General features: G+C 43.8%; 1 protein-coding gene across 3 annotated transcripts in view; it reads right to left on the bottom strand.

Annotated features, from left to right (window-relative positions):
• kcnc2 (potassium voltage-gated channel, Shaw-related subfamily, member 2) overlaps positions 1-13,891 on the bottom strand; it is a 70,427-nt gene extending 56,536 nt beyond the window's left edge. For all 3 annotated transcript variants that reach the window (XM_088348210.1, XM_088348209.1, XM_088348208.1), the window contains exon 1: positions 13,142-13,891. In XM_088348210.1, the coding sequence (XP_088204336.1) occupies positions 13,142-13,696 (555 nt within the window). In that variant the 5' untranslated portion in view covers positions 13,697-13,891. The remainder of the gene's footprint in view (positions 1-13,141) is intronic.
• Positions 13,892-21,947: the final 8,056 nt, after the last annotated feature.

Genomic DNA, 21,947 nt, shown 5'->3' with positions numbered 1-21,947 from the left:
CGTTTCAGTGTGGGTTTAATAACGGCGGACTTAAAAGCTGCTGGAACTACACCTGAGGAGAGTGATGTATTTATAATATTTAGAACTGAAGGCCCAAGGACGCTAAAAAGACTTTTAATAAGTGAACCTGGGAGCGGGTCGAACTGGCAAGTTGTCGGTTTGGCCGCATTCACCACTTGTTTGAGATCATCAAGTGACAGTTCACTAAAACCGGCCATTTTCCCAGGGCAGCCACCCTGTCGTGCATCTGTAAATTTCAGTCCTTTAATACGTGTGGTACTAACAATATCTTTTGCAATTTCTTCCTGTATGCATTGAATCTTCTTAGTGAAGAAGACCATTAACTCCTGAGCAGAGTGTGTCGAACTGTCTGCGATAGGCTGTTGCCTTGTAAGCGATGCTACAGTGTCAAAAAGGGCTTTGGGGTTGTTCTTTTGAGACGCAATCACCTTCGAAAGGTAGGCCGATTTTGCAGAGGCAAGGGCCGCTTTATACTTTAACAAGCTGTCACACCAGGTTTGATGGAAAACCTCAAGCTTGGTAGCGCGCCATTTTCTCTCCCATTTCCTGCATTCTTTTTTAAGGGTTCTAGTTTCATCAGTAAACCAAGGTGTGCGTCTTTTAGGACGTGATTTTAGTTTTATGGGCGCTATTGAATCCAGCACACTAGTCAGGGTGGTATTGAACTCATTCATGAGTGAGTCAATCGAGCCATTGTATTTAGGAAAGGACGCAACTGCTCCAGGAAGGAGTTCAAAGAGCTCAGAAACTGTGCCAGTGCTTATATTGCGTCCGCTAAATCCCTCATCTTTATTAACTCTACATTTAGTTAGCACCTCAAATGTCACTAAATAATGATCAGAGATAACAGTAGTACACGGTAGCACCATAATGTTTGAGGTTAAAACTCCTCGAGTCAGAATCAAGTCTAGCGTGTTCCCATTTTTATGGGTTGGCGAGTCAACCAGTTGAGTAAAACCAAATGCATCAATTAGAGAACTAAACGCAATAGTAAGTGAACTGTGTGGGGAGTTCATATGAATGTTAAAGTCTCCCATAATTATAATTTTGTCTGCATAGGTTACTAGTTCAGACAAAAGTTCAGCAAATTTGTCTAAGAAAGTTGTGTATGGCCCAGGTGCACGATAGATAGTTATTACATCAATTGACAATTGAGGGGACCGCATCACAAGAGCCTCAAACGTTTTGTAATTATTAGAGGTACGTGTATTAAATTTGAGCGATTTTTCAGAGATTAGCGCAACACCACCACCTCTTTTCAGCGTGCGTGCTATATGACTACTCTCGTAGTCTGGGGGAGAGGCATAATTTAGCGCTAAGTGCTCATCCGGGCGTAACCACGTTTCACAAAGACCCATACAGTTAAGTTTATAATCACGAATAATGTTATCAACAAGTAAAGCTTTTGGAGCAAGCGATCTAATATTTAACAGACCAAATTTCAGTTTTGCTGAATCATTTGACTTAGCTGAACTCTTTGTAGTCTTTGTCGAGATCTTCAAAAGCTCCCGGCGTTGTGGCCGTTCGTGAGCGCTGAGTTTAAAGCGTCGGTTGTCCGGCGAGGAATGAATGGTGGAATTAGTTACATCCTCGCGTCCATCCTCGCGTCCATCTTGCTGCTTGGACTTCACACGCTTCACACATCTACCTGCACGGCAACCACGTTTCTGTTTTCTTTCTTTACGGGGCCGCCGCCGTCGTTTATTAAGAGGAATAGCTGTCCACAAGGATGCCGGGTCTCTTTGAAGTTCGCTCGGTATATCATAGGCGTTATAAAAAGTGCCCGAAAAGTCGAAATTTAGACGCCCACCCAACCGAATAAGTTCGTCCCTACTGTAAGTGTTTTTGGCCACACATGTGTCCAAAAGTGAAAGCAAAAAAGACAAGAGAACGGCAATAAATAGAAGATTAGCTGGACGAGCCGCAAGCATGTATCCATGCGCCGCCATGTTGGATTCTAAGGACAGGGAGAGCAAAAGCGTCGTCGGGCTCAGAAACGAGTCGAGAGCCAGGACGGGAGAGTAGACGTAGTCGGGATCAAAAATGGGTCGTAAGCTGGGACAGGAGAGCAGACGCGGTCGGGATCAAAACATGCCGTAGCCGGAGACAAACGGGAGCAAGAACGGGACAGGCGTGAGTCAGGGTCGAAAAAGGCTTGCCTTGCAAACACAAAGGTTCGCAGACGGACTGACAACGGGGGGACTGACAGGACTGGGTTCAAATAGTGGCAGGGAGCCAATCAGAACCCGCGGCAGCTCATTTGGCGCCAACCGCTTATCACTGTAGTAATCATGACAAAAGTTGTTGTCTATCTAAATGGTGCCAGTTTAAGTTCTAGTTGCCTTTGTTTCATTTTCCTATTTTTTGTTCAATTCCAGCTTCTTCAGTAGAAGATTAGTAAAAGCCCATAAATCCAAGAGTGTGTGTGTCTTGATTAAAGTATATTAAACAATCAAAAAGGTAAAAAGCCACAAGGGGGTGCTCCGTGGATTGTTAAGGCAGAATCACCAAGCATCCGTTTTCCTGAAATCATGATCTAAAAACGAATGTGGTACTCCAAAAAGGCGAGTTTTGAAAAGAATAAACTCTGCTCTTTGATTCAATTGGTTAATAAATTGTGTGTCACAATCATTGATTTACCACCCATATTCACTACATCAATAAAATATGACATTTTGCCTTGTTTCTGTTTGCCACATCATTAAATCAACTCCAAACTCAAAGTTTAGCACCGTTTTTTTCTTCCAATACCGTAACACAACCTGAATATGAGTCAGCGTCCATATCGTCCAGCCAGCATTGGATCATCAAAGACACGTGGACGGTGGTTAAGGCCCCCCGGAGGATATTTATCAACGCCGGGCATTACGGGCAGGATTGATGTGGCGTTTCGCTTTGAGTTAAGACCAATTACCCGGGAGGAAGTCAGCACAGTCATGGCGAGAGAGTAGAGGAGCACACAAATAACGCGTAAACACAGCATGGAGGCCTAAGGCGAGGATTTTAACGGAAAACACTTTCTTACCATCACACCAACTTAGGTGAGAGAAAAAATAAAGAGAAAAAATAAACCCTGACTGAAAGTATTTTTATTGTAATGATTATTATTATTCCACCCATTTCAAATGCTCTAAATTTCACCGCCTTCAATATGATTAACCCCTTAACGTTCTGACGGCCCCCCGGCAAACATTTACAACTCTTTCACAATTTTATTCAACCTTTTGTTTTTTAAGTTTGTTGGGAATTAAATATTAAAATGCGGGCCGTCAGAACGTTAAGGGGTTAATTATATTGAAGGTGGTGAAAATGTAGAGCATTTGATAGCTAATTCGAACGATTTGGTAAACAAAACATTTCATATTTAATTCCTAATAGTATATAGATGGATAGATAGATATTTTAATTACCGTATTTTCCGCACTATAGGGCGCACCGGGTTATAGGGCGCACCCCCCAAAAATAGTTTTTTGTCCTATAACTTCCGTAGATAAGGCGCACCGGGTTATAAGGCGCTACAATGGGAACGTGGACAAAACAGTCAGATGGTTCAGTCCAACTGATTACCCCCTTAACATTCCCAAAGCTTGCAAAGAAGCAAATATGTGTCTAGACACGTGCGGATGCGGTGTCCGTACGATGTCACTCAAATGCATCGTTCCAAATATCATTCGGAAGGTTAAAGTCTTGGGATTCAAGAAATGCCAACCATTCCTTAGTTTCTATTTTCTTCTTCGCTCGCAACTTTACTGTGCATATGACAATAAACACTTGGAATTGAGTTGAATCCACTCAACTCATCACAGCAACATCAAGATCGTTCTAAAACAAGATACCGGGAAAATATAAAGCCGCATAGCTCACCTAAGTTCTCACGTTCAATAATGATACGCTATCATGGTCTTCTTACAACTGTGAGTGTAGTCAATCCAGGAGAATAAAATGTTTACAAATACAGACTAATGAAACATGTTTCTTTATGGCGTAGTTTAGCAAGCTTGCTATTCAGTCATCTTTTTCGGCGAATTGCAGGGTTTGTTTCGGCCCTCTAGCCAATCCGAGGCTCCGAATAACTTCAGCCAATAGCGATCGATTTAACGGATGATTGACACATCTTTTTCGGCCAATTGCAGGGTTTGTTTCGGCCCTCGAGCCAATGCGAGGCTCCGAATAACTTTAACCAATAGCGATCAATTCAAATGATGATTGACACATTGGTTAGCCAATGAAACGCCAGTATATAAATCCCAGCATACACCGCGGACTACTTGGCGTTCGGGGGAAATCTAGTCGACGGCTGCAAGTTAGTTGGAAGACTTTGTGACTTAATATTAATCCATATATAAGGCGCACTGTATTATAAGGCGCATGGTCAGCTTTTGAAAAAAATTAAGACTTTTAGGTGCGCCTTATGGTGCAGAAAATACGGTATCTTAATCATGTCTCATATTGAGTGTGACAGCTTAAAACGACAAGTGGGCGGAACCCAGTCGAATCTCTTTGTACCTTGAGGCAACCATCTTGCACTTTGACTCGATTCATTCAGTGTTAAAAAAAAAGCTTTTTTCACACTTCTCAGGAAAGGGCGGGCTAAAGGGACACTGTGTTTTTTTCTGTTTAGGGTCTGCAGAGCAAGAGAAGCAGATACATTTCAAGATGCCGTCTTAAAGGTCAAGAGAATGTTTTTCCATCCTGGAGGAGAATAACGAGAAAACAAAGTCCATGTTGTGAGCAATGTTCCCTGTCATTTTCCACGAGTCTGAGCGTTCACACAAAGTCGGTGAGCAACGCTTGAAACAACTGTGAGCAACGGCAATCCCAAGTGTGGCAACTGAGTCATTATCAAACATGTCCAAAATTTGACATTTTGCTGAGTTTCCGGCAATGCAAAATGATTTTTCTCTTTTGAATGAATTGACTCATGTACTATTGCAAAGGTTGTACGTTTTTTACAATTATTTCACAAGATATGCATTTCTTTTTTTTCCTGATATATTTTGTCGCATAATATTAACATTTTTGGGGGCTTATTTCGTCGGTTGTAAGATACAGAACTGTACTTAATCACATTTTTTAATGGAAGTACAATGTTGGCGACAAGATTCACTTGATATCATTGGAAATGATTTGAATGCAACACAAACTTTTTCTTCTTTTTTCCGTGGTTTTTTTTCTACTTTTTTTCCTTTAAAAAAATCTCATTGTGTTTATTTTTTCCGAGCTGTTACTTTTTTCTTTTTGTTCTCTATTTACCTTTTCCCTACATTTCTTTCTTTTCTTTTTATCTGGCTTTTTTCTAGAATTTTCCTTCTTTTTTTTCTCAGCTTTTCACTCCTTTTTCATTTTGGTGTTTTTTTCTTTTTTGTTCTATTCCCCCCTTCCTTTAAGTCAATGTGTGCATAATTTTACTTAATATTTGGTCATGTTGGGATCAAAGAAGCAAAAACAACCGGAAGAGCCGTTTACGACCCGAAAGAGCCGGTTCCTTTTTAGTGAGCCGAGCCGAAGACATACTCTACTACACAGGTGTCAAACAGGTCTTTGCGCAAGATGGTGTGCCGGCTCCTCCCATGGGCGTGCCAATGAAGCCCCAACGTGAGCTCCACCACCTCGCCGCGATGTCTGGAAAACTCAAAACAGCACCGAGCGGACCCGGCCGCTAAGGGATTGAATCCGGCCCGCGAGACAACGCTAAGAGAAGCGCAAGAGAAAAACAAGCTGCAGGTTGAAATATGTCAACTTGATGTTGCCAAAGCCAGGTGCCTCTCACAAAGACATTGTACTTGTATTTCTCTCTCTCTCTCTCTCTCTCTCTTTTTCCCCTCCCACTCTCTCTCTGTCTCGTTCACTCTCTGTGTCTCTCTTTTTTTCTTCCTTTGTTGCTCTTTGTCTTTCTCTCCCTGTGTCTTTTTAACTTATTTTGCTCTAACTTCCTTTTTTCCTTTTATCCCTTTTCTCTTTCTCTCTTCCTACCCTTTGCGCTTTCTTTTCTCCTTTCTCTCCTTCTGTCTTTCTTCTTCCCTTTGGATTTCTTCCTCTCCTGTTCTTTCCCCCTCTCTCACAACTTCTCTTTTTATCTCTTTTTTTTCTCACACTCTCTCCCTCTCTCTCTTTTTTCTTTCTCTGTCCCGCCCTCTCTCTTTTTCCCTCCCTCTTTCTCTTATTTCTTTATCTCTCTTTTTCTTTCTCTTTAATCTACTAGTCCGGCCCCCGACAGAATGTTTGTTCTCTCATGTGGCCCCTGAGTTAAAATGAGTTTGACACCCCTGATCTAGCGTGTCAGCCTAGCTCCACCCCGCGTTTAGATATCTCAGTAGTTCTGTATTGGGAAGAAGTTTGGTCTATGTGCCCCCTATTCCGAAAGACCGGATGAGCTGTAGGCACAGATAACAAATTGAGATTACGAGCTTCCGGAATTGACCAGTGCATGACTCCCCATTTCCCATAAAATAAAGGCTTGTGTGAGAACGTCACGCGATTGGGTTCTCTTCCTGTTCCGGTTCTGACAGAAAGCAAATACGTTTAAGCCTACTTTACATTTATCCATGACAATGAACTGAACTCGCATGTTCAAAAATCTATGGAGATCTAGGGGTCCCCAACATTTAGTGTTATCGAGGTGGACAGTACTTACGGCACTTTGAAATCTATGGAAAAGATCTACAGTTTTTCATCGGAGCCCCGCTCCAGTTTCACGTGGGAAAGTGGAAAGTGTCTATTTATGGCTTTGGCATGTCGAAATGATTGGTCAGTCTGCCCTCAATTCACCCAAACAATAACACGATACTTTGGGGGAATGTTTGCTCAAACGACTGGATATTTTCCTTCCGTCTATTTTTCGCTGGAATGAGTCACGGTTTTCGGTAAGGGAGGGGGACCCACTTACCTAGTTTGGTCCGAGACGTTGTGGAAACTCCAATATTCTTCAAAAATACTTCACTAGTACCGTATTTTCCGCACTATAAGGCGCACATAAAATCAGTTTTGTTTTTTTTAAAAGCTGACTATGCGCCTTATAATCCAGTGCGCCTTATATAGGGATCAATATTAAGTCGCAAGGTCTCGCAACTTACGGTAAGCAGTCACCGACTCCATTTTTCGCGTAGAAGAAGAAGTGCGCTGTGCATACTGGGAAATATTAAACAACGATTCTCTTTTATTGGTGCGTTTGTATAAAGACCCTGAAATGGCTCCTATTAAGAGACACGCTTACAAGGCAGAGTTTAAACTCAAGGCGATCAGTCACGCAGTAGAACACGGGAATAGAGCAGCAGCGAGAGAGTTCAACATTAATGAATCGAACACGAGAGGGGCTCGAGCCGGCAGAATTAAGAGTCCCCCTAGGAACTCGCTAACTGAACAATGGTTCCATGGGTGAATTATGTAAAACCCACTACAACGTTTTACATTTTACAGTTATTATGTTATTGCTTTACTGTTATTGTTTTGCACTTGTTGTTTTTGCACATTACGAGTGTCACTATATTGCGATTTCAACGTTTAATTTACCATAACAGTATCAGACGTTTTTTTGGCGTGTTGACTAAGTGGAGGAAAAGTAAAATGTTATGCCTTGCTGTTGTTCAAAGATGTTAAAGATGGGTCACGAAAATGCTTTACCTCAGAGAAAATAATAAAACGGCTGTTTATTCATTTTGGGAGTGAATGGAGTTGTGGAAAGCTTGTTTGTTATCTATTAAAAAAGTTTGACTGACCTATCTGACTGTTTTGTTGACATTCCCTTTAGCGCGGCACCATCTAATGGTTGCATAACGTAACTACATCCTCTACTGTAGCCAAGTCAAGTCAAGTCACATTTATTTAGGACGCCCTTAATCACAAAAATGTCTCGAAGGACTGCACAGGATTACAATTACAAAATTGCACAATTACCTGATCTTAAACCAGCATGCACTTATAGCGCCTTATAATGCGGTGCGCCTTATGTATGGAAAAAGTTTAAAAATATATAATTCATTGAAAGTGCGCCTTATAACACGGTGCGCCTTGTAGTGCGGAAAATACGGTAATAAAAAAACACTACAGAAATACTACAAGAATACTACTATCAAAATTCTTCAAAAATACTACAGAAATACAACAAAAATAGCGCTAGTAATACAAAAATACTACTACAGAAATATTACAACAAAAATAGTGCTCAGGAAGCAGACCAAAGAGGTCACAAGTTGGATTTCCGGCTCCTCCCAGTTTAATGTCCTTGGGCAAGGCACTAGTGCGTTTGCGAATGGCTCAAGTGTGAAGTATATTGTGAAGCTCTTGCGTGACTGATTCCAAGTATATCGTATTTCCCTTTTCATGAGTTTAATTGAATTTTTTTGGGTTGTTACGGAATCAGACGCCGCCTTTGTCACCATGAACGACAGTTTTCGGAATAACTGCTGTCGGCGACGCTAAAAATAGACTCAAAGGAAACGGATAAAAGGCAAATCGGTTCTCATGCGGTCTTATTTGTTTCGCATAAGTAGTATGCAGCAGTACAACTACAATGTGGTGGGAAAAGTATTTACCTCCTTCCCGATTCCGTGTTTTTTGCATATACATCACTCGCAGAGATTTCCGATCATCAGAGAGAAAAAAATACCCCAAAAATATAGGCTTTCTGCAACAATGCCATACAAACTGATGCCAGCTGCCGTTAATCACGAGGGAAGAAGAAACGTGGCGGCAAAGCGAAGCCACCGGAGGGCAGCGTCGGCGTTGTTTTAAAGCAGACTGCTTGAGAAACATGGAAACAATTTCAAGCGTTTACACGAACGTTACCCACGAGTGGTTTCATTTTTTACTGACGTAGTAGCATGACTACAGTGCGGTGGGAAAAGTATTCACCCCCTTTCCGATTCTGTGCTTTTTTGCATATATATCAATCGCAAAGGTTTCAGATCATCAGAGAGAGAAAATACCCCCAAAAATCTAGGCTTTCTGCAACAATGCCATACAAACTGATGCCTGCTGCCGTTCATCACGAGGGAAGACGAAAAGCGGCGGCAAAAAGAAGCCACCGGAGGGCAGCGTCTGAGTCGTTTTAAAGCTGACTGCTTCAGAACCACGGCAACAATTTCAAGCCTTTACAGGAACTTTACCCACGAGTGGTTTCATTTTTCACTGACGTAGTAGCACAACTACAGTGCAGTGGGAAAAGTATTCACCTCCTTCCCGATTCCGTGTTTTTTGCATATGTATCACTCGCGGAAATTTCCGATCATCACAGAGAAAAAAATACCCCCAAAAATCTAGGCTTTCTGCAACAATGCCATACAAACTGATGCCAGCTGCCGTTCATCCCGAGGGAAGAAGAAACGCGGCGGCAAAGCGAAGCCACCGGAGGGCAGGGTCGGCGTTGTTTTAAAGCTAACTCCTTAAAAAACATGGTAACAACTTCAAGCCTTTACACAAACGTTACCCATGAGTGGTTTCATTTTTTACTGACGTAGTAGCATGACTACAGTGCAGTGGGAAAAGTATTCACCCCCTTCCCGATTCCGTGTTTTTTGCATATACAGGTATATATCACTTGCAAAGGTTTCCGATCATCAGAGAGAGAAAATACCTAAAAAATCTAGGCCTATCTGGCTTTCTGCGACAATACCATACAAACTGATGCCAGCTGCCGTTAATCATGAAGGAAGAAGAAACGCGGCGGCAAAGCGAAGCCATCGGAGGGCAGCGTCGGCGTTGTTTTAAAGCTAATTCCTTGAGAAACATGGTAACAACTTCAAGCCTTTACACAAACGTTACCCATGAGTGGTTTCATTTTTTACTGACGTAGTAGCACAACTACAGTGCGGTGGGAAAAGTATTCACCCCCTTCCCGATTCCGTGTTTTTGCATATATATCACTCGCAGAGGTTTCCGATCATCACAGAGAGAAAATATCCTAAAAAATCTAGGCCCATCTGGCTTTCTGCGACAATGCCATACAAACTGATGCCTGCTGCCGTTAAGCACGAGGGAAGAAGAAACGCGGCGGCAAAGCGAAGCCACCGGAAGGCAGCGTCGAGTGGTTTTAAAGTGGACTGCTTGAGAAACATGGCAACAACTTCAAGCCTTTACACAAACTTTACCCAATATTAAGCTCTTTGCAATCCTTGAAAACACAACATCACAATTCAAGAATTTCCAAGGATTTCAAGCACCCGTATGAACACATAAAGTATTTCAATCGGAAATAAGAACTACACACAACCAAAATATTACACATAAAAACCGGGTATTGCACTTAAAACTGTAACGGTCACATGACACCTGAAAAATCTTCCATTTCACAATATAGTCATGAGAAAATAGGTCAACAGTACAAAGTAAACAGATTGACTTCCCTTCTATTTAAGCTCAGTGCTCTCACTCACCCTTGGTCAGTCCGTCAACGAGCCTCTGCAACCGCAAGACGTGGGTTTAGACTCGGTCCGGTTTCCTGCTTGTGTTTCCTGTTCGGTATTGTTCCCGTCTATTTTGTCCTGTTTAATATCGGTTTCCAGTTTTGTTCCCGTCTAGTTTGTCCTGTTTAATTTCGATATCCAGTTTTGATATCAATCCTGTCCGTCCCGTCCTGTCCCGTATCGACCCCCTCTGTCCGATATCTGCTCGTGCAGTTGGTATCGATCTCGTTTAGAATGAAGTCGAGTGCCTCTAAAGTAAAAACTGCAAAATGTCACGGTTGACAAGGCGCCCAATTGGCCCTGCCCTATTTAAGCTCAGTGCTCTCACTCCCCCTTGGTCAGTCCGTCAACGAACCTCTGCACGGTAAGACGTGGGTTTAGACTCTGTCCGGTTTCCTGCTTGTGTTTCCTGTCCGGTATTGTTCCCGTCTATTTTGTCCTGTTTAATATCGATCTCCAGTTTTTTTCCTGTCTAGTTTGTCCTGTTTAATTTCGATATCCAGTTTTGATATCAATCCTGTCTGTCCCGTTGTTTAATATTGGTTTCCAGCTTTGTTCCTGTCTAGTTTGTCCTGTTTAATTTCGATATCCAGTTTTGATATCTATCCTGTCTGTCCCATCCTGTCCGGTATGCCCCCATCTGTCCAATATCTGCTCAGGCAATTGGTATCGATCTCGTCAGCCTCTGGCTTCCTGTCATTCCACGCCAGACTGCTGCCTAACGTGCATGACTGCCCCATTTCCCGTAAAATAAAAGCTTGTGTGAGAAACGTCACGCATTTGGGTTCTGACAATTCCGATATCCTGTTTTGATATCCATCCTATCTGTCCCGTCCTGTCCTGTATCAGTATGCCGGTATGCCTTACATCTTCCGCCCAACAATCGCCGAATCACTGGCGTTTGGGTTAACGTGCATGACTGCCCCATTTCACGTAAAATAGAATCTTGTGTGAGAAACGTCACGCATTTGGGTTCTGACAATTCCGCTATCCTGTTTTGATATCCATCCTATCTGTCCTGTCCTGTCCGGTATCGGTATGCCGGTATGCCTTACATCTTCCGCCCAACAATCGCCGAATCACTGGCAATTGGGTTAACGTGCATGACTGCCCCATTTCCCGTAAAATAAAAGCTAGTGTGAGAAACGTCACGCATTTGGGTTCTGACAATTCCGATATCCTGTTTTGATACCCATCCTATCTGTCCCGTCCTGTCCGGTATCGGTATGCCTAACATCTTCCACCCAACAATCGCAGAATCACTGGCGTTTGGGTTAACGTGCATGACTCCCCATTTCCCGTAAAATAAAAGCTTGTGTGAGAAACGTCACGCATTTGGGTTCTCCTCCTGTTCCGGTTCTTGACACAAAATTTGAAAATGTTGCACTGGACCGGGAGATTGCACTCCAAAACTGGGGTATTGCACTTAGAACAACTGTGGTTTCGGGAGTCGATAGCTCCGGGGAAGAAGCTATCCCTCTGTCCGTTTACTCGATCCTCGTGGGATCTGAACTGGCGATGCTCCCTGGGCTGGGCAGGGGGCGGCTGGTGACCTTTTGGGCTGTGTTTTCTGAATTGAATAAATAACATCTATATTATGAGTCTTCTTTGTGTGCTCACGAATCGACGAATTTGTCAACCAAAAGAGGAAGTTGCTAGCTGCTCCCGATTCATCCGACTGGAGACGTATCTTAGCAACACCTCGCTCTCTAGCAGGCGGCGGAGGTTTGGAGTCGCCTTCTTCTTCTGCTTCTAATTTCTGGATAAATATTAACTGAGCCGCATGCAGTTAAGACCGAGTTCGCATCCGAAAACAGTGGGGCCAGTTCGTCTGTTGCATTATGGGAGAACACACACAGTTTGATAACATACTTACAAACTACTGATACTTAAAGCAGTGTTCATTTGACCCGTGAAAAGTGATGGGTCCCGGGGACTCGAATGCTGAAAAATCTATGGGTCCCAACAGAGATCTAGGGGTCCCCAAAATTTACTATAGTATAAATCTGTATATTCATTCAGTTTATTGGTAATACAAATCAGTTATCACTTCAGATTTTTCAGTTCATATATTCTTCGTGGTTTGCTGTCCCGCCATAGTTGTAATCAGGGTAGGGTAGGGTTACTTTAACTTGATTACTTTCAATGACTTTTGGATTACTCGAATACCAAATATGCTAAAAAAAGACAAAAGAAACTAAATATGATTAAAATGATGACTCACAACACGTGGTAAGCTTTCTCTACTGGCTTTGATCTCTTTGATCTCCGGCAAAACAAACATAAAATGCGACCAGGGTTTACTTTCAATTACTTTTGGATGACTCCAATACCAAAATATGCTAATAAAAACCAAAAGAAATTAAATAGGAATAAAATGACTCAAGCTGTTTGGATTTATTTTCATTTTGTTTCTGTCGCATTTTATGTTCGTATTGCCGGAGATCAAAGAGATCAAAGCCAGGAGAGAAAGCTTACCACGTGTTGTGAGTCATCATTTGATTCATATTTAGTTTCTTTTGTCTTTTATTAGCATATTTGGTATTGGAGTAATCCAAAAGTCATTGAAAGTAATCCAGTTAAAGTAACCCTACCCAACCCTGGTGACAACGAAATTGGACGTGGCACTCCAGTTCCACATTTTACAGTGAGGATATAAGGAAAACAAAGAGATGAAGGCGGAAGTTTTAAAGAAGTTTCCCAAGCGGGCACTCGCTTACCCGGGCGGCCCTGGACGAGTAAGGGTCCTCGAAGAGGTTCCAGACGAGCGGCTGCCACTTCCTCCACAGCCCGGTGTCACCCACCGTGGAATCCTGGATCCCCAGCCTCTTGATCCCGTCATCCTCCTCCGGCTCCCCGGCGTCCACATTCAGCTCAAAGACATCTAGCGCCTCCTCGGCATCCCGGTGCTGGCGGTACGTCATCCAGCAACAGGGCTCCACGTCCGTCTCGTCGATGCCCCAAAACGAGAGCTCCTCCTCGAATAGCGGTCCGCAAACGTCCGCCGGGCAGTGGAGCTTCCCCGTGCGGTAGTAATTCAGCACGTAGGCGAAGACCCCCGGGTGGCGATCGAAGAAGTACTCGTTGCTCCCGGCGTCATACTCGATGAAGCCGGGGACTTGTTGCAGCCGCTCCGGGAGCGAGACTCCGTCCGGGTCGGAAGCCAGAAACGCCAGCCGGGTCCCCGGGAGCGTTTTCAGGGTGCTCTTGTACGTCTCGTGCCTGGTGCCGCCGACGTTGAGGACCATCCTCTCGGTGTCGTCCAACTTGCCCATGGCGTCATGTCCGGAGCGATGGAGCGGCTGGGAAGTGGCCGGCGTAAGGCGCTCCGGCGCTCACCGCCGCCTCAGTCCCGGAGCCCCGGAGGACTCGCCGTCCGCGGAGGTCTCATCCGGGTGGAGTGAAAGGGCGAGGTGGCCATCGTCGCGGTACCGAGCGAGTGAGGCGACGTAGCGGCGCGGCGTCTCCTCCCGACCCTGTCCCTCCCCCGCATCAGCCCCCGCTCGCCTTAAAAGATGCGCGTCGGCATCGCTCTCCTCTCCCCCGAAATCCGTAGACGCGCATCTTTGAATTCTGTCATCAAACTCGTTTTAATTCCGCACATAAACGACCCAATCAAACACAAAGGGCGGTTGTATTAAAGCAGGGATGACGTTTCAATTATGGACGGTGCAAATTATGAAAATACCATTTCCCAGAGGTATCATGGGAAGTAATTCATGCAACTAAAATCCAAGCTACATATTAATGTGATTAATACACAGGGAGAGAGTTGACAGAAACATATCTACACACGTATTGTTCAGATCTCAAAATATACTTACTCAAGTCCTAAAAATTCACAGACAAGCTTAAAAATCACAAGAGTCAATTGCAGATATATTCGTAGCTACAGGATTGACGATAGAATTCTTCTTAGACTTGGAAAACTGAACTAAAAGTCCTTAAAAGTGCTTGAATTTGGCCATGATAAGGTGTTCGGAACCTGTGTGTTACGCAGCCAGAATACAGGTGTTAAATATGCGGCCTGCGGGCCGAAACAGGCCCGCGAGACGACGCTGAGAGGACCACAAGAGAAGATTCTGCTGCAGTTTTAAATATCTCCACTGGGGGGCACCCGATAAACCACAAAAGGCGGGTGTATTAATGCAAGGATTAAGCATCAATTATACACGGTGCAAATTATGAAAATACCATTTCCCAGAGGTATCATGGGAAGTAATTCATGCAACTGAAATCTAAGCTACATATTATGTTACACACGTATTGTTCAGATCTCCAAATATACTTACTCAGGACCTAAAAATTCACAGACAAGATCAAAAATCACAAGAGTCAATTGCAGATATATTCGTGGCTCAGCAAAATATAGGATTGACGATAAAATTCTTGTTAAAATTGGAAAACTGAATTAAAAATCATTAAAAAAAGAAAAATAAACCCAAAATTGTCGCGAGATACACAGTTTTGTGCGTTCGTTTAGGGTTGTGATGGCCCTGGGGAAGAAGTTTTCCAGTTTCGAGGGACCTGTAGCGGCTACCACCCAGTAATCAAATATTACACATTGTCCCTTTAAAAAAAAACAGTGACACAGTGTGTTCATGATTTATTTTTAGTTTTTGACGAATTTTGTGATTTGTAACCAGCAGGGAAAACTCAATCAACCGGGAGGCTCGCCTTTAATTACTCGTGTCATTATTCCCTGATGTACTCTCGGTCGTGATGTAAAACGGCAGTCTCTGAGTAACCTAATTACTCATTACCTGGTGTGATTACATCTTTGCGGGGATGGAATGGATAAAGATCGCATAAGGGGGGGAATTGGGGTCCGGTAATTCCTCATTTTTCACGGGGCTTACGTTCCAAAAAGGCCCTATTTATAGCCTCGAGCATTCGTTCAACTAAGAAGTACTGTACTTTAAAAATATTTTTTTCACACAAATAACGTCTGTACTCTCAAATTAGGATTTAAAAATCAATTTTGCTGCGAAGGATTTTGGAGAGGACGTGTTGTAGAAAATAAACTTGCATTTGTAGAATAGATTTGCATACATTAAGAAAGAAATGTAGAAAGACTCGCTTACAGTTAGGAGAAATGTTGTTTATATCTCGGGAAGGTCTCTGCGGACGAATTAGTATAAACAATCCTCTTTAAGGGAGGACAACAGATAACGGCAAAGGGCAAGGTGACATAAACTGGCATAAACTCAAAAACACTTCCAAATAAGGACGGAACCCTGGGCATGTGCGCCTTCAGGCGTGAAAAGGGACGGGGCCAAACCGGGTACACGTGCTATGTTGAAAACTATAAAGACACACGCATATCTTTGATTCGCTGAGTCTCTTGTTGAAATTGTGTATCAATAAAAAGAACTCCCTCTTACGTCATTTTGATTCCTGCATTTCTTTGAACACGTATGAGACGATTCAACAAATTGGTCTTATCTTCAACAGACGTCGTTGGGCGTCGCCCCAATATATACGCAGAGACAGAAATATGGCAAGGAGGGAACGCTCTTTATTGCATTCGCTCATTCGTTCAAGCCACGTTCAAAATTCGTCCTGGGCTTTTTATATTGTGTTCAACAAGATCATGTGATGTTTTTCTCGGAATTGAAAGTATTTTTTCTCGGAATCGAAAATGTACTTTTAAAAAAAGAGACAGAGGCAGATGGGGAGTCAGAGAGAGACTAAAGCAGATGCAGATGTGATGTTTTTCTCGGAATCGAAAGTATTTTTTCTCTGAATCGGCTCGCTTAGTCAACAACCTGTGATTTCTTATATCAACATGATCTCATAACATCCTGCCAGATGTCTGTTGTCAGCTCGGAAGCTGCTGACTTACAGTTATTCCACAACAATGACACCTTGCTAGTTTGCAGTTCTGTTATCACTACTTTGTGGAATTTTATCTTGCATTGTGATTGGCTATACAGGAAGAGATGTTCTATCACCAACAAACTTGGACCTCTCCACCTGCTAAACTTGCTCAGGAGCCACAAGTGGGTCTTCGGCGCCCCTTAGTGGCTCTTTTTCAAAAATGTGTGATATGGAAAATATGTGGGGTTTCTTTCGGACTGAACTCGATGGGAAATGCAGTTTTCCATACGTCCATTCATAAAGTTGTGCAACAAAAATGTTTTTAGAATTAAAATTTGACGATAGCGAATGTACTTGTTTAAAAACAATCTATTAACTACAGTACTTTTATTTGTATAATAAATACTTCAGCCTGAGTATATTGGGTTTGTTCTTGAGTAATGAAAATGGTTTAAAGTAAAATAAAATAAAAAGTAATACAAATTGCTTTCCGGGCAGCACGGCGGCGCAGTGGTTAGCGCGTGTGCGGCACAGTTCTAAGGTCTTGGGAACCTCCTGTGTGGGTTCAAATCCAGCTACCGGACTTCCTGTGCGGAGTTTGTATGTTCTCCCTGTGCTCCGGTTTCCTCCCACATTCCAAAGACATGAATTTTCAGGTGGATTGGCCGGTCTAAATTGTCCCTAGGTGTGAATGAGCGAGTTCTCTGTCCCTGTGTGCCCTGCGATTGGCTGGCAACCAGTTCAGGGTGTCCCCTGCCCACTGCCCGATGATTGCTGGGATGGGCTCCAGCACCCCCGCGACCCTACTTGAGGATAAGCGGTGCAGCTAATGAGATGAGATGAGATGAGACAAATTGCTTTCCCCTTTTTATCATGGGGAGAGGTCCAAGTTTGTTGGTGATAGAAAGCATCCTCCTCTGCCTGTTGTGGGTCCAGAGCGTTTTGTTGACTTTTAGAGAAACTCAAAATTAGAAAAAGATGTGCTACGTAATGTCTTTTTGTCAGGCTAGTAATTGCGCAACTTTATTATTGCACAGGCAGAAAAGGGGCAAGCCGATGGTTTAACCAATCAGAACGCACGGTAAAAATCTAGGAAACAGCGGAAAGCAAACCGTGATACAGTGAGGGATTACTGTCTATATAATAAAAGCTATTTTCTTTCTTTCTCTCTCTCTCTCTCTCCTTCTCTCTCCCTTTACGTCTCTCTCTGTCCATTTCTCTCTTTGTGTGCCTGTCTCCTTCTCTCTTTCTGCCTCTCTATCTCTCTCTGTCTAAGTCTTTTTCTGCCCTTCCCTTGTTCTTCCTCTCTCTCTGTGCCTCTCTGTATCTGCCCAAGTCTCTTTCTCTCACTCTCTGCCTCTTTCACTGTTAGACTCTCTCTCTTTCTCTCTCTCTCTCCCTTTACATCTCTCTCTGTCCATTTCTCTCTTTGTGTGCCTCTCTCCTTCTCTCTCTCTGCCTATCTCCCTCTCTCTAAGTCTTTTTCTGCCCTTCCCTTGTTCTTCCTCTCTCTCTGTGCCTCTCTGTATCTGCCCAAATCTCTCTCTTGCTCTCTTTCACTCTCAGGCTCTCCCTCTCTCTCTCTCTCTCTCTCTCTCTCTCTCTCTCTCTCTCTCTCTCTCTCTCTCTCTCTCTCTCTCTCTCTCTCTCGGCATCTGCCTAAGTCTCCCACTGCTTTTCTCTCTCTCTGGCTCTCTCCCTTTCTGTCTCTCTCTCACTCTCTCTTTCTGGCTCTCTCTCCCTCCTTGCTTCTGCCTTTCTCTCTCTCTCTCTCTCTTTCGCTGCCTTTCTCTCGCTCTTCCTCTCTTTCTCTTCCTCTTTCTGTGCTTTTCTACCTGTCTCTTATTTGCTGCCTCTCTCTGCTCTCTTTTTCTGCCTCTCTGCATCTGCCTAAGTCTCTCACCACCTCCCTCTCTCTCTCTCTGCCTCTCTCCCTTTCTGTCTATCTGCCTCTCCCTCCTTGCTTCTGCCTTTCTCTTTTTCTCTGCCTCACTCTCTCGCTCTTCCTATCTTTCTCTTCCTCTCTCTGTGCCTTTCTCCCTGTCTCTCTTTTGCTGCCTCTCTCTCTCTCTCTATCTCTCTCTCTCTCTCTCTTTCTCTCTTTCTCAGCATCTGCCATAGTCTCTCACTGCCTTTCTCTCTCTCTCTGCCCCTTATCTGCCTCTCACTCTCTCTGGCTCTCTCTCCCTCCTTGCTTCTGCCTTTCTCTTTTTCTCTGCCTCACTCTCTCGCTCTTCCTATCTTTCTCTTCCTCTCTCTGTGCCTTTCTCCCTGTCTCTCTTTTGCTGCCCCTCTCTCTCTCTCTCTCTCTCTCTCTCTCTCTTTCTCTCTTTCTCAGCATCTGCCTTAGTCTCTCACTGCCTTTCTCTCTCTCTCTGCCCCTTATCTGCCTCTCACTCTCTCTGGCTCTCTCTCCCTCCTTGCTTCTGCCTTTCTCTTTTTCTCTGCCTCACTCTCTCGCTCTTCCTATCTTTCTCTTCCTCTCTCTGTGCCTTTCTCCCTGTCTCTCTTTTGCTGCCTCTCTCTCTCTCTCTCTCTCTCTCTCTCTCTTTCTTTCTTTCTCAGCATCTGCCTTAGTCTCTCACTGCCTTTCTCTCTCTCTCTGCCCCTTATCTGCCTCTCACTCTCTCTCTTTCTGGCTCTCTCTCCCTCCTTGCTTCTGCCTTTCTCTTTTTCTCTGCCTCACTCTCTCGCTCTTCCTATCTTTCTCTTCCTCTCTCTGTGCCTTTCTCCCTGTCTCTCTTTTGCTGCCTCTCTCTCTCTCTCTCTTTCTCTCTCAGCATCTGCCTTAGTCTCTCACTGCCTTTCTCTCTCTCTCTGCCCCTTATCTGCCTCTCACTCTCTCTCTTTCTGGCTCTCTCTCCCTCCTTGCTTCTGCCTTTCTCTTTTTCTCTGCCTCACTCTCTCGCTCTTCCTATCTTTCTCTTCCTCTCTCTGTGCCTTTCTCCCTGTCTTTCTTTTGCTGCCTCTCTCTCTCTCTCTCTCTCTCTCTCTCTCTTTCTCTCTTTCTCAGCATCTGCCTTAGTCTCTCACTGCCTTTCTCTCTCTCTCTGCCCCTTATCTGCCTCTCACTCTCTCTCTTTCTGGCTCTCTCTCCCTCCTTGCTTCTGCCTTTCTCTTTTTCTCTGCCTCACTCTCTCGCTCTTTCTATCTTTCTCTTCCTCTCGTTATGTATTTCTCCCTGTCTCTCTTTTGCTGCCTCTCTCTCTCTCTCTCTTTCTCAGCATCTGCCTTAGTCTCTCACTGCCTTTCTCTTTCTCTCTGCCCCTTATCTGCCTCTCACTCTCTCTCTTTCTGTCTCTCTCTCCCTCCTTGCTTCTGCCATTCTCTTTTTCTCTGCCTCACTCTCTCGCTCTTCCTGTCTTTCTCTTCCTCTCTCTGTGCCCTTTCTCCCTGTCTCTCTTTTGCTGCCTCTCTCTCTTTCTCTCTTTCTCAGCATCTGCCTTAGTCTCTCACTGCCTTTCTCTCTCTCTCTGCCCCTTATCTGCCTCTCACTCTCTCTCTTTCTGGCTCTCTCTCCCTCCTTGCTTCTGCCTTTCTCTATTTTTCTCTGCCTCTCTCTTTCTGCCTTTCTTTCACTCTGCCTCTCCACATCTGCTTATGTCTCTCTCTGGCTCTCCGTCTGCCTCTGTCTCTTTTTTTTTTTAAAGTACATTTTTCTTTCCTTTGTGTCGTGAGAACTTTCGCATCTCCGTTTTGTGGACTTTCGATATCAAAGACCGCCATAAGTTTTATTTTCACGAGAGGAAGTCACCAATAAAAGCTCCTCGTGTAAATTGTGATTAAGGCGGTCGATGTATTTCACGAGCAGAACTTCTGGAATGGGGTCATGTTGCTGGTGGATACCACGTGTATTCGCCCGCTTAAATATTTCATAAATCCCCTTGCACAAAAGAGAAAGTGAAACTGAGAGGAGAAACTATTTGCTAAAAATTTAAAGGAGCGGTTCCCAACCAGAGGGTCAGAACCCCAAACTGGGTCCGAGGCCCGTTTTCAGCGGGCCTTGGCACAATAATGCTAAGAAGAAAACCCTGGGGTAGTCTATTATACCGTATTTTCCGCACTATAAGGCGCACCTAAAAGCCTTTTTTTTTTTTTTCAAAAACTGACCATGCGCCTTATAATACAGTGCGGCTTATATATGGATCAATATTAAGTCTTGCAACTAAAGCAAGCAGCCGCCGACTCGATTTTCCCCCGAAGGCAAAGTCGTCCGCGGTGTATGCTGGGATACATATGCCGGCGTTTCATTTCCCAGCCAATGTGTCAATCATCATTTGAATCGATCACTATTGGCTAAAGTTATTCGGAGGTAAAGGAGGCGGGTCCTTTTTAGCATTTACAGGCTCGCATAGGCTAAAGGGGCAAAACAAAGCATGCAATTGGCCGAAAAAGATGAATGTGAATAGCAAGTTTGGTTGTCTACGGCATAGATAAAACATGTTTTACTATTCTGTAAATATTTTACAACCCTGGATTTACTACACTCACGGATATAAGAGGACCATGGTTGCACATTATTATTGAACGCAACGACTTCGGTGAGCTACTCCGGCTATATATTTTCCCAGTATCTTGTTTCAGAGTGATATTGATGTTTCTGTGATGGGTCTTTTTAAAATTAAACTCAATTCCAAGTGTTTATTGTCATATGCACACTAAAGTTGCGAGCGAAAAAGAAAATAGAAATTAAGGAATGGTTGGCATTTCTTGAATCCTAAGACTTTAACCGTTCCGAATGATATTTGGAACGATGCATTTGAGTGACATCGTACAGACACTGTTTCCGTATATGTCTGAGACACGTATTTGCGTCTTTGCAAGCTTTGGGAATGTTAAGGGGGTAATAAGTTGGACTGAACTATCTGACTGTTTTGTTGACGTTCCCATTGTAGCGCCTTATAATCCGGTGCGCCTTATGTATGGAAGATATAGGACCAAAAACTATTTTTTGGGGGTGCGCCCCATAACACGGTACTCTTTAACAGTAAATGGTGAAGGATTTTATACATTTGACTATAAGGGATTTTATACGATTGAATACAGGTTACATTTATTGAGTGCAATGAAGATTTTCACTGACTGGGCTTCAGGTTCCAAATGCGGAATGTTTTGGCTGGGGAATTTTGATAACAGGACTCTGACGGGGGACGCCAGGCGATGTTTGGAGAACAAGGCCCTGATGACGTAGAAACGTTTGCTGTTGTTTTGAGTTTTTCCAGACATCGAGGCGAGGTGGTGGAGCCGTGGAGCCTACGTGGGGGCTTTCCTGGCACGCCCATGGGAGGAGCCGGCATGGCAGATCATGGTGAAATATTGTGTGCATTGACCCGTTGAGAAAAGGCGTCGAATTGATTCATGCCAACCACTCAGCCAAGAATCTTCTTAAAAAGAGCCAAGGCCCGCTTTTATGATAATAATGATAATAAAAATAATCTTCTTCTCCGATAGAAGAAAGCAGAAGATCGAGGGAGGAGGCTTGACAGAGACTCGAGCGACACTAATTCGGCCATATTCGATGGAGTTCACTTAGTCACCATATGTTAACCCATTTTGTAACAATGACAACAAAGGTATATTCTATTCTATTCTATTGTTTGGAGAAGTGGCGAGGGGGCTTCCCTGGCACACCCATGGGAGGAGCCGGCACACCAGCTTGCGGAAAAACATGGGCCGAGAGGAGGAAGCAGAATAACGAGAGAGAGG

The sequence above is a fragment of the Urocampus carinirostris genome, chromosome 11 (genome assembly GCF_059441175.1).
Source record: "Urocampus carinirostris isolate Australia breed hairy pipefish chromosome 11, RoL_Ucar_1.0, whole genome shotgun sequence".
Lineage (NCBI taxonomy): Eukaryota > Metazoa > Chordata > Actinopteri > Syngnathiformes > Syngnathidae > Urocampus > Urocampus carinirostris.
The sequence above is the reverse complement of the archived record's forward strand: the minus strand, read 5'-3'. Positions and strand labels throughout refer to the sequence as shown.